The 17969-nt window shown below is 38.3% G+C and overlaps 1 protein-coding gene across 5 annotated transcripts in view; it reads left to right on the top strand.

The window, feature by feature from the left end:
- SEC61A2 (SEC61 translocon subunit alpha 2) overlaps positions 1-17076 on the top strand; it is a 28341-nt gene extending 11265 nt beyond the window's left edge. For 4 of the 5 annotated variants that reach the window (XM_032624495.1, XM_032624494.1, XM_032624496.1 and 1 more), the window contains 8 exons: positions 3689-3820; positions 3946-4055; positions 8210-8363; positions 9349-9509; positions 9828-10025; positions 12660-12851; positions 13302-13378; positions 15817-17076. In XM_032624495.1, coding sequence (XP_032480386.1) covers positions 3689-3820; positions 3946-4055; positions 8210-8363; positions 9349-9509; positions 9828-10025; positions 12660-12851; positions 13302-13378; positions 15817-16003 — 1211 coding nt within the window. In that variant the 3' untranslated portion in view covers positions 16004-17076. The remainder of the gene's footprint in view (positions 1-3688; positions 3821-3945; positions 4056-8209; positions 8364-9348; positions 9510-9827; positions 10026-12659; positions 12852-13301; positions 13379-15816) is intronic. The other variant, XM_032624498.1, reaches the window with a different exon arrangement.
- The last annotated feature ends 893 nt before the right edge of the window (positions 17077-17969 follow it).

The raw sequence follows: 17969 nt of genomic DNA, 5'->3' as shown, positions 1-17969 counted from the left end.
AGATGATGCTGGGAGAGCATTTGGGTTGGAATTCAGCCTGTGGACCGTTGGGAGAAGGAAGCCTGAGTCACAGCACACATGCATGAGGACACGGGGTGCAGGCTGGGGATTCGGGTGGGGGATGCTGATCAGTGAGGCTGAGAGTTAGGGAGGGCCTGGATCAGGAGGGGCTTTTGGGGTGGGTTTTTTTCTACATCAAAAAAGTAACGTTTGTTATAAGAAAAATGCACCAACATTTCAGATTTGTATAAAGCTGAAAATGAAGGTCTCGCTTCTCAGGGGGAACTCCTGGGAAGACAACAGATTGGTGAATAACCATGTAGACCTTTTATTTGAATATATATTCATATATATGAATTTATATACTTTTTTTAAAAACTGAAAAATAAGATCTACTGTATAACTATTCTGCTACTTGGTGTGTTTACTTAATATCTTGGATGACCTATTTTACTGAATGGCCATATACTATTCCATTATATGGATGTGCCATGATTTCTTTAATCATTCATTCAGGTATTTATTGAGTTCTTCCTATGAGTGGAGCTTTGTGCTAGGTGCTGAGATTAGAGCAGTGATCAAGACAGTGATCCTGTTGTCGTGGAGTTTATGTTACTCTATTTGGGGAGGTAGACTCTACATGAACTGTATCTTGGGAGGGGGAAGGGACATTTGAGCAGAGACCTGCAGGACATGAGAGAAGGCCGTGTGAAGATCTGGGGGAGGAACCTTCCCCCAGGGAATAGCAAGTGCAAAGGCCCTGAGGTGCGAGTATGCTTAATGTGTTCCAAGAACAATGAGGAGGATGGTGTGATTGGAAGAAAAAAGGAAAGGGGAAACGTGGTAGGACATGAGGCTGCAGATGAATCCAAGAGCCAGATTATGAGGCTTGTAGACAGTAAGGAGTGTGTTTTAGGTATGACCCCAAGGCCTGTAGGATCTGCTGTCATACATGTAGTTTTTTTCCCAATTTTATATCATTATAATCAATGCTACCATGACTACTATCACACTCCTCTGTAAGTTTTTAATAGAATGAATTTCTAGAAGTTTAACTGCTTGTTTACAAGAAATGTACACTTAAATTTTTGATATTGTTAAATTGTCTTCCAAAAGCTTTGAATTACTTTATACACTCTGCTATGGTGTATGAGAATGACCATTTCTCTTCCAAAAGTGGATAATATTTGTCCTTTAGTCTTTGTGTTAGACAGGTAAAAATTGGTATCTGGTATTTAATTTGTATTTCTTTATGTGTTGGTGAGCTTGAACATCATCTTATATTTTTATTGAATATTTCTATTTCTTCTATGAGTGGACTTGTTATAAGTCATAGGAAATTACCGACTGGTTTAAACACAAAAATGGAATTTACTGGAAGGATACTAGTCAATTTTTGGAACCCAAAGAGGAGGTAGAACAACTAAGCCTTGTGGAGAGAGAACCAGCTTTCAGACCTCAGCAGTAGGGGCAGGGAACCTTGTCTTTGTGATCTAGCTTCAACAACTCCTGGGTTCTTCAGTTCTCAGTTCAGAATTAGAAATTACCAGGATTTCCACCAGACCCAGCCAGCTTTGGTTACGGTTTCAGGGTTACATAGTACAGATTTGGGTGCTGGGGTTTCGTCTTATGTTGTTGGTATTTTCCTGAGAAAAGAGCATTATTGCGAGTGGCCATGCCATTTATCTCTTTTTTATTTTTCTATTTTTTTTGCGGGGGGGTGCTATATTCCCTGTGTTGTACAACACACCCTTGAGGCTGTCTTATACCCAGTAGTTTTAACCTCCCACTCCCCACCCTGTATTGCCCCCACCCACCCCCACTGGTAACCTCTAGTTTGTTCTCTGTATCCGTGAGCCCGCTTCTTTTCTCGTTATATTCACTAGTTTGTTGTATTTTTTAGATTGCACTTATAAGTGATATCATATAGTATTTGTCTTTCTCTGACTTATTTCACTGCTGTTTGTTCATTTTAAAATTCATTTGTAAGAATTCTTTGCCCTTTAGACAAATTCTTTTGCCCTTTGTTACTTGTGTTCATTTTTCTTTTAACTATTACCCTGTCTTTTGCCACATGGAGGTTTCATAGTTGTATCTAATCATATCGTCCATTTTTTGCTTGTGGCCTTTATGTATTTTGTTATAGAAAGGCTTAGAGAGGCTTTTTCTTTTCCAAGATTATAAGCATACTCACTTCTGGTGCTTTTGTATTTTGTCTTTTATGGTTATATTTTCTAAATCTGTGGCCTTTATTTTAATGTAAGTCATGAGATAAGGAATCTAGGCTTAATTTTCTATATTGGCCAGTTATTTGCCAAGGTCCATTTATCCTTCTTTTCCCTATTGAGTGGAAGTGCCATATTTCCTAAATGAAATGTTCATTAAAGCTTGACTGGATTAATTTTTGGACTAGATCCATTTGACAGTTCTAAATTTTGGTGGTTTGATATAAAAAGAAATCTACCTGCCTACTAGCTTTAATGATAAAACATATTTTTATCTTTTACCATTGAGGAAGTATCTGAGAAAACATGAAGAATCCATTTAAGATGCCATATTTTTTTAAAATTTATTCAAGTATAGTTGATTTACAGTGTTGTGATAATTTCCGCTGTACAGCAAAGTGATTCAGTTATACATATATACATTCTTTTTCATATTCGTTTACATTATGGTTTATCACAGGATTTGAATATAGTTCCTGTGCTATACAGTAGGACCTTGTTGTTTATCCATTCTCTATATAATAGTATGCATCTGCTAATCCCAAACTCCCAATCTGTCCCTCTCCCAACCCCCTCCCCGTTGGCAACCACAAGTCTGTTCTCTATGTCTATGAGTCCGCTTCGTAGATAAGTTCATTAACAATAGAAACATGTTGATAACCAGACTAAAATAACAGGAAATGATTTTCCACTTAAATATTTAAATGAAATCAAACTGTACATGCTATTTTTGAATATTTTTCCTATCCACTATGTCATTAACATTTTTCATGCCACTCAACATTCTACAACACTGATTTTGATGACTTCCTATATAATTTTATATTTTGAATTAGGAGAGTCACAGCTATTCATTTTTGTGTGTGTGTGTATGGTACACGGGCCTCTCACTGCTGTGGCCTCTCCCATTGCGGAGCACAGGCTCCGGACGCGCAGGCTCAGCGGCCATGGCTCACGGGCCCAGCCGCTCCGCAGCATGTGGGATCTTCCCGGACCCGGGCACGAGCCCGTGTCCCCTGCATCGGCAGGCGGACTCTCAACCACTGCGCCACCAGGGAAGCCCCACAGATATTCTTAAATATCATCTTTTTATTAACTTGTTATTTAATTTTTGGGCTTTTAAAATCCTGCGTTAAAATGTTTAGTGTAAATTTTAAAAATAGTGATTTGGACAGAAATCTTGGACAATTTCTTTCAAAGGATTTCTTTAACAATTTAAGCTTAGAATTCACAGAAATTTATGTTTTTGTAGTATTTATAGTAATTTTGATTCAATGCACTGTTGTGAGGTTGTGTTAATAAATGAGAGGGTTTTTTTTAGCAGTTAATGTTTAGGAAATGAAAATTTGCTTGTTAACATTTAACATGTATTTCATAGACATAATTAAGGACTGGGACTCTTCTAAATTAATCTGCATTGGATATCGTAAAGATTATTTACTTTTTTTCCCCTTCCTTTACAGGAACGTTAATGGAATTGGGTATCTCCCCAATTGTAACATCTGGTTTGATTATGCAGTTGTTAGCTGGAGCCAAAATCATTGAAGTTGGAGATACACCCAAAGATAGAGCCCTATTCAATGGAGCCCAGAAACGTGAGCATCAGTACAATTAATAAAGAACCTTTTCCAAATTTGAGAATTCTGTGGCAAAGATGTTTTTCTAGTCTTTTTTGTCTTTGGTTATAAGCATGTACTCCTTTTCCCCCAATTTTTGTCAGTATTTGGTATGATCATTACCATTGGGCAAGCCATTGTGTATGTCATGACGGGCATGTATGGGGATCCCGCTGAAATGGGTGCTGGAATCTGTCTCCTTATCATCATTCAGGTAAGAAATACAATTTTTCATATGGATAACAAAGAAGTTTGTTCCTTCTTTTCTTTTGAAACAATTCTTTAGGTGATTGATATGCTCATTTTCTTTATTGAAGTGACATGTATAAGTTGTGTTGATGTTAAAAATTAAAATGTATTGTAATAGCCCCGTAGATGTCTAATAATTATGGATCAATCAACTGTATTTCACTGATTCTAAGATGCACATTTTTCACATTTTGATGTCTCTGAAATCAGGATGTTTTCTTAGAGTTGATGCAGTCACACGTGCGGTCAGCCAGGTGGCGGTCGTGATGGTAGGCATTGCCTGCATGTGTACGTCAACTTGGTCAAAGCTGTTTATATCGTCCTTATATCACTTGGTTATATGCATTGTTGATAAAACATGTCGTTGAGTTTAACTGCTGTTTAAAATGTCTTCCAACAGTCTGCTGTGATTTGTTATTGAAATGAAGAGTTATTGTGTATAAACAGAGGCACAGAAAGAGCAAGTTAGATGATAAACATCTATGTCTAAGTCTAAACTTTTTTTTAAGTAGAAAATAAAAAATTCTTTGTAATAGGTTATTGTGTCATAGTTTAATTGAAGTATTTTTTTCTTTCTTAATGACACACATAATAGTGTTACAAATAATAGTATCTTACAGTAAGTGAAATACTATATAAACACACATATATATATCCTATGGATTTTTTAAATGGATATTTTGGAATGGAATTTTTGAAGGCCAACGTGATTTTCCCTCTACTAAGTATCTTAAAATGTGTAAGGTTTGGAAGATATTTCTCTAATGTAGTCATTAAAAATCCTTTAGAGAAGTTACCCAGGAATGGACTGTACTTAAGTTATATAATAGTTATTTACTGGATTTTGAAAAGAAGCTTGCTTAAGTTAAACACTGAACGTCTAGAGTCCTGGTTATCTTGGAGATGCCTCTTGTTCACTCTACGAAATTAGGATTAATTTAGGAAAAAAATTTTTTAATGGTCAAAAGGATCAAAGTCAGAAAAATAGTTTAAAATAAAAGTAAAACACCAGTTTATTAGTATATATATACATTGAGAAATGCAACCATTTCGGATTGGCATGCTTGACCATCTTTTTTTTTTTTATAGGAAATCTTATGTAGGAAACAAATCATAGTAAGAAGATTGTTTAGTGAGTATGATTCAGAACAAGGAGAATGGGATTGTTGAGGTATTTATTGGGCATCATTAATACATATCACAGGGCTTTTCTAATGAAATGGAAATATTTCATCTTTTAACCAGGGGAGGAATCTTTAATGGACTATTAGGTAGTTTTCTGAGCCCCAATGAGTTCCCATTTGGTATAAGGTACACTTCTTTAAAGGATAACTTTGTCATTATTTCTCCATTTAAAAAACACCTTGGGACTTCCCTGGTGGTCCAGTGGTTAAGACTCCATGCTTCCACTGCAGGGGACACGGGTTCGATCCCTGGTCACGGAAGTTTCACAGGCCGCATAGTGTGGCCAAAAAGAAAAAGTAAGAAAATTAAATAAAAAACACCTTGACTGGCAAATTTATAACCCCAGGGAATTAGAGGAAGAAGAGTTGCAATGGATGGGAAAGAAGATCCTCTGAAAACTGGTTTTAGTATCTTTCAGTTCTTTGGCATGAGGGTACTGATACACCAATTTTTGCCTTATTTTGTTTCTTTACAGCATTTGCTTTATGACCCACAGTTAGAATAACCCTGCTTTCTAAAAGACACTCAAAATTGGCATTGAGCTCTAAGAACATTATGCATCAGTAAAATTTTTCTAGTATTTTAGTAAGGGTGTATTTATATTCTTAAGGAACCTCAGCTGACCAGTTCTGGGTTAGTTAGTGAAAGTATTGACTTCTTATGAAGTCAGTTATGAATTTGAATTGATAAAAAATGGAGTTAAGCTATTGTAATTTTTTTTCCGTACCAGAAATCAAGGAATAGTTAAATTCCTGGAACGGGACAAGTGAAGTGGGTATATACTAAGTTGTTTACATAAATTCTGGTGCACAAATATTTGTCTTGTGGTTAATCCTTCTAGTGTTAATGTATAGAGAAATTTTTCACATTTGATCATAGGTGGGTAGTGACCCGTTGCATCTTTTTAAGGCTTTGCTAACATTGAAAATGTGTAGATTTGCTAAAGAGATGTGATTAGATCAGTGTGTTTCCACCTAGAGATTTTGAAAACTGTTTGCATGCTGTTATGTAAGGTATTTCTCACCTTAATTATTCTTGTTTCATTCACATGGTCAGTGTTTTTCCACTAGTGAGTTTTGGAATCTAAATAGTGGGTCTTGATTAAAATTTTAAAAAAGAGTAGAGAGTATCAGTGTGCCTGGCACATAGTAGAGGTAAGTATTATTTTGTCAAGCTGAGTTGTGTGTGTGTGCGTGCACGCATGAGCAAGGTTGAAATGTTAGTGTTATTTTTATACATACTTTAGAGATTCATATGTATTGAACATTCTAGAAGGCATGCAATTAGTATTCAGTTTTTTTTATCAACTGTTCTAGTCAATGAGATGCTGTCAGTTTCTGATTTCTCATTCCCTGCATAGGCATGCATGCTTTTTACCATCTTTTATTCCTTTAGTTATAGAAACCATTTCTCATTTAGGTTTCTCTGTAATTCCTTTGTCCAGTTAGAGAAGCACGAGTTTGATTTTCACCAGATATAAATGAATCACCCTCTAGTCTGATGGACATTGGTGTGAACAGGGGTTTGGAGAATTACCGTTCTTTTAGAGCTGTCTGTGTGACCTTGGACAGGTCATTTAATTAGAAGTCCATGATAACACTGTCTGGTTGGCTGATGGTTTGTGGACAGCTATCATGCCCTGTAGAGGGTGGGCTTCTGTATTTCTGATGGGGAGTATGTACTTGTTACATAACTGGTCAAAATAAAATCTCAGTAGTTAAGTCCTAACTTGTCTTTTATCTTGTCAAATTGGTAAAGTTGGTTTTCAAACAGTAAAGAATTTGTGAGCTCTCTTAGGAGTTTTGAGAATTTTACCTTTTTTACAGTCCATTGAAATTCAAACTTAAAGATTGTAAACAGACAAGTTAGGCTCTGTACAGCCATTGAAATGACAGTTAAGGAAAAGGAAAAACACGGTAAGGTAAGCATGCTTCAAATGGTGTACTGTAGTTTTCTCTTCTTAACAGGGATATTGGGTGAACTGAGTAAGGAACGAGGGTAGGAGGCTTCAGAGCTGGGAGGAATGGAAGGAGCCATCTCCTTATGTCTGTAGGAGGGTGTCTTTGAAGTGGGGACAGGTGTGAGATTGGGGGCCTAGAAGCACATTTTCTTCCCCCCTTGATTAGGTTACTGAAGTGTGGGGAAGGAGTCACATGACCAAAGAGGTCACTTGTAAAGCTATGGATTATTTCTAATTGATACATACTTTTACTGATGTTTTCTCCAAGAGGAAAATTAAGAATTTTCAATTTCACATAAAGTTAGTATGCTTTCTTTTTTTTAAAAAAAAATCATGAACTTAAGAACCTGGTGAACCCTTAATTGTTTTCAGATTTATATTCAGTTTTTGTCACTGTATGTATTGAATGCATTTTTACATTGTTATAATCTGTGTACATATTTGTGCTCTACTTTTTGACTTATTCTATTGTATATTTTATATTATATATAATACACATATATAAAATCTATAATACTTAAAAATGTATCAGCATAGTTCACATGCTTTTCCTTTAATGGCCTATAAAATTGCATCTTGTTACTGTATCATAATTCATTTGGTCTTTTACTTACTTGAAGCTATTTGGAATGCTTTTCAGTTTCTTGCTGTCATAAATGCTACAACTTTGTGAACATTTTTGTTTTAGGGTGCTTTTCAATAGGTCTTATTTAAACATTATAAGAGAAATATAAATATACTTTAAAAGTCAAAGTGTCTGCTTTATAATGTAACAACATTTCCAGTCCTCTCATTTTCAGAATTGGCTTCTGATGAAACTAAATCGGGTTAGATGCAGGGTGTCATAATAGTGATACTGCATCGACTAGGTTTTAGTGTTGAAAATGCCTGTACTTTGAAAGTAGTCAGTGGTGTTCACTGCCCCTTTCTGAGTTTATTCTTGCTTCAGCTTACTTGCATTTCTTTCCCCACAGTTGTTTGTTGCTGGTTTGATTGTGCTGCTGTTAGATGAGCTGCTACAGAAGGGTTACGGCTTGGGGTCTGGGATTTCCCTCTTTATTGCCACCAACATCTGTGAAACCATTGTCTGGAAGGCCTTTAGTCCCACTACCATTAACACTGGCAGAGGTACAACGCACAGGGACGCAACTGCACGGGTTTGGCCGGGTGTGTGCTGAGAGGAGCACGAGGTGGTGGAGCGGGACTGCCGACAGACGCCCTGGTTTGCTGTCCCAGGCGACGGCGGATGTCAGGTGTTCCAAAGCTGATAAGCAGAGATTGGTGGAGTATGAACTGTTGCTTCAGAAAGAATAGTATCTAAAATTTAGCCTCTGCTCATTAAAAATTTCAGTGGTTGCAAACATTTAAAAAATTTTATTTGCCTAAGCCATTGTTGCAGAAGTCATTGATTTTGACTGATTTCAGCATTCCTCGAGGGATAAAAAGGTAGTGGATTTCAGATTAAAAAAACATTATTGCATCATCAGGGAGTACTAGTACTTTTGCTGCTGTTCTCCTTGGCTTTGTAATAGCACCTAAATTATGAAATATTTCATTGTGTTTCCCCTTACCCATCTCCACTTCTCTCAAATGCCATCCAAGATTTGTAATGGTTAACATCTAACCTGGTCCCAGCCTTAAGAAAATAGCGGTGATGGTTTATTAATATACTTAGTAAAATGAATTAAAGGCAAGCTTGGTAGAGTAATGTCTGTCTTTCAACTCTGACATCTTTATTCTGCTTTGCTGCTTCTTTTCCCCATCTCCCCCCACCCCACCTCTGAATGTTCTTTTCCCTTCCCTAAAGTAAAGGTGAGGCAAATCATTTTATGAACTAAATTATGAACTAAATATTTGCTTTGGTATATTCTACTTTGTTTTCATCAAGAATAGTCTCTTGAGAAAACTTCAGATTTATTAAAAAAAAAGACATACTTGCCTCAATGATGTAAATATTTTTTAGAAGCTCCACACATGGCTGTATCATAAACATAGATGAATTATTTGGACTCATATTTTCTGCCTTGTACTGGAGCTTCAAGGTTACTTGTTTTGACTTTTGGGACAACTTTGGGTAATGAAGCTACAGCCGATTTCTATCTTGATTTATCAGGTACCGAGTTTGAGGGTGCAGTCATAGCTCTCTTTCATTTACTGGCCACCAGGACAGACAAAGTTCGAGCTCTAAGGGAGGCTTTCTATCGTCAGAATTTACCCAATCTCATGAACCTCATTGCTACAGTTTTCGTGTTTGCTGTTGTTATATATTTTCAGGTAAGTATACTTTCTTCGCTGAAGTTAAGTGGAGTGTGGATTTTTATTTTGCTCTTAAAGAGGAGAATACCATTTGAAATGTTAGCAGCTAAGTCAGTGTTTCAAAATCTAGTTAGGGAAATAATTCCATCGTTTAGACTCTGAGGTGCAAAATATTAGCAATTATCAAATAGAAAAGGATTTCTATTTCTGTGTGTCTCTGTGGAAGGGAAAGTTTGTTAGCATTGTCTTTGCATAGTCCCTCCTGTGACTGTTTGCCTCGTCTGGAGTCGTGGTATGTGCAGCCTCTCCGCCTTACTCCTAAGCTTCCTTTTTCAGGGATTTCGTGTGGACCTGCCCATTAAGTCGGCCCGGTACCGAGGGCAGTACAGCAGCTACCCCATCAAGCTCTTCTACACCTCCAACATCCCCATCATCCTGCAGTCGGCCCTGGTGTCCAACCTGTATGTTATTTCCCAGATGCTGTCAGTTCGATTTAGTGGCAACTTTTTAGTAAATTTACTAGGACAGTGGGCTGTGAGTATTTCATTATTTATTCTAAGTATTCAAATTTATTGTAATTTGCATTTCATGCTTTTAACTGAAAGAGATGAGCCATAATTGAAGCAGTTGCTATATATAACATTTCCAGATTCATTTACCTGTAGCCCAGTTTATCACTTATTTGGAAGAGTTGTAAAACTGTAAGCATTGTAAAACTAAGATTGGCCGAGTACTTTGTACTATTTTACGTCTAGGAAGCATTTTCACATCTCGTTTGAGTGACCTTTTAGGTTAAAATCACAGTTGCTCTTGTGAAAGTGATTCCCTGTTTTGTAATCTTATTCCTCTATTGTCTAGAATAATGTTTTTTTCCAAGAAGCTGATTATATAGGATACCGAAATCATCCTCTCCTGCCTCCCCCGCCGTTTTTCATGGCCCAAATGGCAGTAAATAAGAAAGGCACATAATAACTATATTGAAGAGAGAACAGTTGCTAGAAACGGAATCCAGTAAATTCTGCCTTCCTCTTTTAGATTTTCATCATAGCTCCTAAAGCAATCCAGCCACATTGTGATTGAGGTGTGAGTTATTGTAGGATTGAATTTTTTTTTTTTTTTTTGGCTGCGTTGGGTCTTCGTTGCTGCGCACGGGATGGGCTTTCTCTAGTTGCGGCGCGCAGGCTTCTCATTTTGGTGGCTTCTCTTGTTGCGGAGCCCGGGCTCTAGGCGCACCGGCTTCAGTAGTTGCAGCACGTGGCTCAGTAGTTGCGGCACGTGGGCCCTAGAGCGTGCGGGCTTCAGTAGTTGCGGCGCGTGAGCTCTAGAGTGCAGGGTTAGTAGTTGTGGCACACGGGCTTAGTTGCTCCGCGGCATGTGGGATCTTCCCGGACCAGGGATCAAACTCATGTCCCATGCACTGGCAGGCAGATTCTTAACCATTGGACCACCAGGGAAGTCCAGGATTGAATTTTGACTGGTTTAAATTTTCACCTGACCAAGGAGTGTTTTTTCCCCCTTAAAACTACAGAATTAGAGAAGAGTAAGAGCCTTTATTGTTTTCAGAATATGTAATTCTAGAATTTATATTCCCCCAAAGAACTATTTTTTTAGTCATTCCTGAAATAAGGTGCTTATTCTATGCATTTGTCTTAACGTGCTTCCTTTTGTATTGTAAGTTGTAGCGACGTATCTTTCTGCATTTACTGAAGGCCATTTTTAAAATGTAAAGTTTAATAGGATGAAACAGTAATTCTTGAAAGGCAGTTGAAGGAAGTATGATTCCCTTTATCCAGAATAGTTGACCCTTGAACATGGGTTTGAGCTGTACGGGTTCATGTAGACGCAGGTCTTTTTCAGCAGTAAACACTTCAGTACTGCATGGTCTGCAGCAGGTTGAATACTGCAATGCAGAACTGCGGATACAGAGGAGCCGTGTACGCGGAGGAGTAACAATAACTTATATGTGGATTTCGACTTCATGGAGGGTCGGTGCCCTAACCCCCTCGTTCAGGGGTCAGCTGGACTCCTTTTCCATTCATTTAACAGAAATTGGATTGCCTGTGGTGAGGGGAGGGACTGTCCCTCCCCTCATGAGCTAATAATCTGGCAGTCATTATTACTATGATAATTTCACAGTAATAAATGCACTGAGTGGTTGTATAGATTGTGTTGTGATCTTAATGAGTTTTTTTTAAAGTGAGAGAGCTATTGGGAAGTTTAATTTGTCAGGGCTTTTGATTTAGAATCAGTGATTCTAGGGGCACAGTAAATGAATCATTTGGAAATTGTAAATTCAGGAACCAGACATTTTAATCATTGCATCTAAAAATTGCTTTCCCACCATCTATGCCCAGAACTTCTATTTAATATGAGCAAATACATGTTATTCCCATTTCCTTTACTATAAAAATTCTTAAATGTTTGTGTGGATTTAAAAATCCCTTTATACTTATTAAAAGACTACTCTTTACAATATACAAATCATATAAAGTTTAGGTAGTGAGTCGTTAGTCTTCTGTTAATATTTCAGTTGATTGCATTCTTTTTTTTTTTTTTTTTTTTTTTTTTCGGTACGTGGGCCTCTCACTGCCGTGGCCTCTCCCGTTGCGGAGCACAGGCTCCGGACGCACAGGCCCAGCGGCCATGGCTCACGGGCCCAGCCGCTCCGCGGCACGTGGGATCCTCCCGGACCGGGGCATGAACCCGTGTCCCCTGCATCGGCAGGCGGACTCCCAACCACTGCGCCACCAGGGAAGCCCAGTTGATTGCATTCTTAATAGCATACCTTGAAATGAAAGAATATGTATGTACTCTTACATAGTTCAGAAAATTTCTGACTCTAAATGTTATCAGAGATCGATGTGATCTATTCCTGTCTTCAGGAAGAGAAGATTCTTCTTGTAGAAGTATTATAATTTTTTTTAAAAATTGCTCTTCTGTTAATATATTCACAATGTCTTATGTAATAGACACTCACTATATAATTTTTTTTTTTACTCACTATATAATTTTGTAAGAGTGAAGATATCAGACACAAAAGTAAATCCTTTAAGTTACATAGAATCATTAGCTGTAGGTGCTTTGAGCTTAAAACATCGTCATAATTTTTGAGGAGTTTGAAAAGCCACAGAAATGTGACGATTTGTGCTTTTTATTCTTGTTCTATAGGACGTCAGTGGGGGAGGACCTGCTCGTTCTTACCCAGTGGGGGGCCTTTGTTACTACCTTTCTCCTCCTGAGTCCATGGGCGCCATATTTGAGGATCCTGTCCATGTGGTTGTTTATATCATCTTCATGTTGGGATCATGTGCATTCTTTTCTAAGACATGGATAGAGGTGTCTGGTTCCTCAGCCAAAGATGTAAGTATTTAGTTTGTTTGAAAATGAAAAAAAAAATTCATAATTTTTAGGTGTCAAATGGTAATTGATACACTTAATTACTTTTGTAATTTTAAACTCAAATTCATACATTCTTAATGAGGTAATGTCATCCCCAGGGAGTTAAAAACTACAGGTAGTTCCTGGAAAGTGAAAAATTCTTAGATTTTACAATGGTTTGTGACCATCCAAAGCTCAGCTCTACCCGACAAAGTCTTATTCCTTCGTATTTAATTTCTCTTTAGGGAGGTGATAATTAAGGAAAGATTGAGAAACCCTGGCTTAAGGTGTGGGTAATGTGGTTGTGCAGCATTGTAGCCTCAGGGAATATTATGACATGACAGTGTCTCCTTCAGTCTTCCTGTATTTTCTGTGGAGAGCACTTCACAGTGAAATAGAGTTTGATTTTAAAAGTTGTTTTTCTCTTCGCAGGTAGCTAAACAGCTTAAAGAACAGCAAATGGTAATGAGAGGCCACAGGGATACCTCTATGGTTCATGAGCTTAATAGGTAAGGAAGGCCATTAGACTCAGTCTTGGATAGGAGAGAGAGAGAATGTGTTACATACACACGCGCGTTCTTGGTTTTTCAATCTATCATTTGTTCTCAGATGTTATTTAAATTCATATTTGAAGCACTTTTCTTCTACTTAACACAAAAGAACCAAAATTTAACACAAAAGTGTATTGTTCTCCACATCAGAATTGACACCTAAATTATTATTTTAATTGAAATTATGTTCCCTTCACTGCTCAGCCCAGTGTTAAAATGCTGTAGGTCAGAGGTCCTCGTCTGGCTGCACTTAAAACCACCTGGGAGCTTTTAAAAAATACTGATATCCCGCCTCTAGGAATTGTGATTTATCTGGTCTGAGGTGGGTCCCAGGCATCAGTTTTTTGTTTTTGTTTTTGTTTTTTTTTTGTGTACGCAGGCCTCTCACTGTTGTGGCCTCTCCCGTTGCGGAGCACAGGCTCCGGACGCGCAGGCTCAGCGGCCATGGCTCACGGGCCTAGCCGCTCCGCGGCATGTGGGATCTTCCCAGACCGGGGCACGAACCCGTGTCCCCTGCATCGGCAGGCGGACTCTCAACCACTGCGCCACCAGGGAAGCCCCAGTTTTTTGTTTTTTGATAACAGTTTATTGAGATATAATTCACATATCATGTAATTTACTCATTTGAAATATACAGTTTAGTGGGGTTTTGTTTTTAGTACACTCTGAGTGTGTAATCATTACAATATAATTTTTAAAACATTTTCATCACCTGGAAAGAAACCTTGTACCTATTAGTTATTCTCCATTCCTACCCACCCTCCCACCTCCCAGCCCCAGGCTTTTTATCTAGTGTCTGTAGATTTGCCTGTTCTGGACATTTCATATAAATGGAGTTGTATGTGATCCTTTGTGATTGTCTTTTTCACGTAGCATAATGTTTTTGGGGTTCATTCATTATTCGTGAATAATATTACCTTGTATGGATGTACCATGTTTTGTCTATCCATTCATCAGTTGATGGAAATTTTGGTTGTTTCCACTTTTTGGCTGTCGTGAATAATGCTGTTGTGAACGTACTTGTTCAGGTTTTGTGTGGACATACGTTTTCATTTCTCTCAGAGTGGAACTATTGGGTTGGGTAGTAACTGTGTTGAGTGTGTTGAGGAACTGCCAGACCCTTCTCCAGAGCAGCTGCCCCATTCTGCATCCAGCTGCAGTGTCTGGAGCTGCTGCACGTCCTCACCAGCACTAATTCTTGTTTTGATTTTAGCCACCTAGTAGGTATGAAGTGGTATCTCATTGTGGTTTTTCCCTTTTCATTGTGGTTTTGATTTGCGTCCCCCTGATGAGTAATGATGTTAAGCATCTTTTCATGTGTTAATTAGCCATTCAAATATGTTCTTTGGAGAAATGTCTCTTCTTTTGCTCATTTAAAATTTCTAATTGGGTTGTCTTTTTATTACTGTTTATAAGGGTAAAAAAAATACTTTGGATGTATTTCATCAGGTAAATGATTTGCAAATATTTTGTCCCATTCTGTGGGTTGTCTTTTCACTTTCTTGATGGTGTCCTTTGATGCACAGATTTTTAATTTTGATATTCAGTTTTTCTATTTCTTCTTTGGTTTCTTTGTGCTATTTTTGGTGTTGTATCTAAGAAGCCAGGGTCACAAAGATTAATCCTCTTATGTTTAGGTCTGTGACAACTCTGAGCTCATTTTTGTTTCATGTGAGATAGGGGTCCAGATTCCTTCTTTTCCATGTGGATAGCCAGGTGTTCCAGAACCATTTGTTGAAAAGGCTTTGGTATTTTAAACTTTTTATTTACAACATGGAATAGATTGCAGAGTGTTATAATGAACCCCTGCGTTCAACTGTATCCAGCTTTAGTTGTTATCCTTCTCCCATTCTTGTTTCATCTACTGTCTTCCCCATCCATGGTCCCTCGCCCCCATCTTTTTTCCCCCTCTGGAGTATTTTAAATACAATCCCATTATTTTTAACAGTTCTCCAGGTGATACTAACATGTGGCCAAGTTGAATTACTATTGAATAGGGTCATCCAAATCTTGTCACATAAATTTGATACTTAGAAAGCATTTTGATATTTACTCTTCATCTACGAGAGGGAGCTAAAGGTTACCCACTTACAAACAATATTAAACATTCCAATACTTAAATAACAGTTGAGGATTCTCCTCTTCTGCTGTAAAATCATGTATTGCCTTTCTTGGCTATTAACTGGTTTCTTGAAATCAGATCATTTCTTGAGTCAGATCATTCCTTTCATCATTTTCATCAACACATAACTGTGCACAGCCAGCCCTGGACGAATCGTCAGTACTGCGGACAGTTCCCTGGCACGTTAGTTCAATTTTCTTCTGCCTGTTACTGCTGCTTCCTGCTGCCCCTTCCTGTGGGCCTCCCCTGCCTGACTCGGGGTTTTGTCTTCCAGGTACATCCCCACGGCGGCTGCGTTTGGGGGCTTGTGCATCGGCGCCCTGTCGGTGTTGGCCGACTTCCTCGGGGCCATTGGTTCGGGCACTGGAATTCTGCTTGCAGTCACCATTATTTATCAGTATTTTGAAATATTTGTTAAGGAACAGGCTGAAGTTGGCGGGATGGGTGCTTTGTTTTTCTAAGTGTTCCAGTATTTTTGTGTGTGTGAAAGGGAAAATATTTTGACTCATTGTTTTTGTCAGATAATGCTGGCTCCCCTTTTCTTCTCTCACAGTTTGTTTTCAAGTGTTGACCGTCTCATTCCTGAAATGGGCACGGAGCTAAGCCTGTGTGCAGCATTAGTACCAGCTGCCTTAACATTAAAGTTTACATTATTCATTAAAAAACCTACATGCAGTGTTGCCTGTGATGCTGGAAACCAATGTACCTGCCTTGCCATGTTCGGTTGTGATGGTGAGATGGTGACGTGGATCAGTTTTGCACACAACATTCAAGACACTCAGTATTCCCCCCACTTGTTTAAAAATAAATGTAGTTCAAATTGCCACTTTCCAGTATTTTTGAGCTTATTTAATGAGTTCTGGATCATTTATATCTAATCTATATTTTAGATATAATTACTTTTTATACTTTTTTAACTCATAGTATCCACATTCCCACCCTCCCCCATTTTATTTTTTCCTCCTCAAAGCAGCCACTTAGCCCAGATGAGCAGAATCAAGCTTTCAGAGTCAAATCTGTCACCAGAAACAACTGCTTATAATTACTCTGCCTGTTTTCCATTCCCCTTTCCTCCCAGGGACAGCACAGTCGGTGCTGTTTTACTGTATCGGCTATGCCTTGGAATTCCAACACGTCACTTGAGAATACTCTTCAAGATACTATGCCCCAGTGTTTTTTTTTTAATCCCTAAAGCAAAGATCTAATTCTCAAGCAATGTCTAGTTCAGTGGGGGTGAACAATGAGTAATTCATGCTAGGAATCTGTGTATGTTGTTGTACTTTATAGCAGCAACATGAGTGTAAACAGTAGACAATAAAATTTTATTTAATAAAACTTTTGGTTGTGTTGGAAAAATAAAATCTGGTATTAAATGATTTCTAAGATTATATAGGTTCATTATATTCATACAGAATTCATCCTGAGATACCTATTGCAAATGTATTAGTTTAATCCTAAAAATATTGAGGGATAGTGAGTGGCCAACAAAAGGGCAGTTTTGTGACTAACATTTGGAAAGACCAGAAAAAAAAAAGGTCACAATATCGCAGCCTCCATTTGCAATAGCACAGTTCTTTATAAATAATTCTTTTTTGGGCGGAGGCGCTGTGCTGCATGGCTTATGGGATCTTAGCTCCCCGACCAGGAATCCTTCGTAGTGAAAGCACAGAATCCTAACCACTAGACCGCCAGGGAATTCCCTAATTCATTTTTCAAAGTATGTGCTTTATTGCCCAAAAAGATCAAACTTAATTTTTCAAAGAAGTCCTTCTCATTCATATGGTTTTCTATCATTGTTTACTTTCTTAGTGCAGGACGTGTATCTTATTTAGCTTAGGATCACAAAGCCAACTAATTTCAGGAGGAAGGCAGAGGAAATACAGGCAGGCAGGAGAGTCGCCATGTCCACTGGAGAGCATCTCCTGAGGGCCTCAGACCACTGTTACCATGGAAATACAACCCAGTGTTACAGCTCTTTTTCCCCAAAGAAGGTGGAAATACAGCTTTTAATAATAAACCTTCAAAAAAGTACTAATAAACCTTCAACGTTTAAATACTGATACACTAACAGGGCCAGCCAGTGAAAGCATCCAGACTACCAGTTCTCAAGCTGACCGAATTTCCAAAGCATAGCCTTTGATATTTGCAGAGAACATAAACTGCATTAGGCGATGTTCTAGGATTTAGGTGTCACTTCTGAACTGCACTCAGGAAAAGAAGAAGGCAGAAAGGACAGGCAGGGGTTACAAATCTCTGTCCTCCATCAGCATTTGTGTAGCTTTATCAGTTGGCATGGGGAGTGGTTTTGCAAGAGTTGGAGGCTGTTTGGAGACTAGTTCTGTGTGCTTGAGCCTGTGCATTCTCTGTATGCTTTGGCGTCTCTTGATTTTGATGAAGAGCAGTAACGAGGGCCTTGGGTGCTCAGGG

This window comes from Phocoena sinus, chromosome 2 (assembly GCF_008692025.1).
Source record: "Phocoena sinus isolate mPhoSin1 chromosome 2, mPhoSin1.pri, whole genome shotgun sequence".
Taxonomy (NCBI): domain Eukaryota; kingdom Metazoa; phylum Chordata; class Mammalia; order Artiodactyla; family Phocoenidae; genus Phocoena; species Phocoena sinus.
This window is presented reverse-complemented; position numbering and strand designations above follow the sequence as displayed.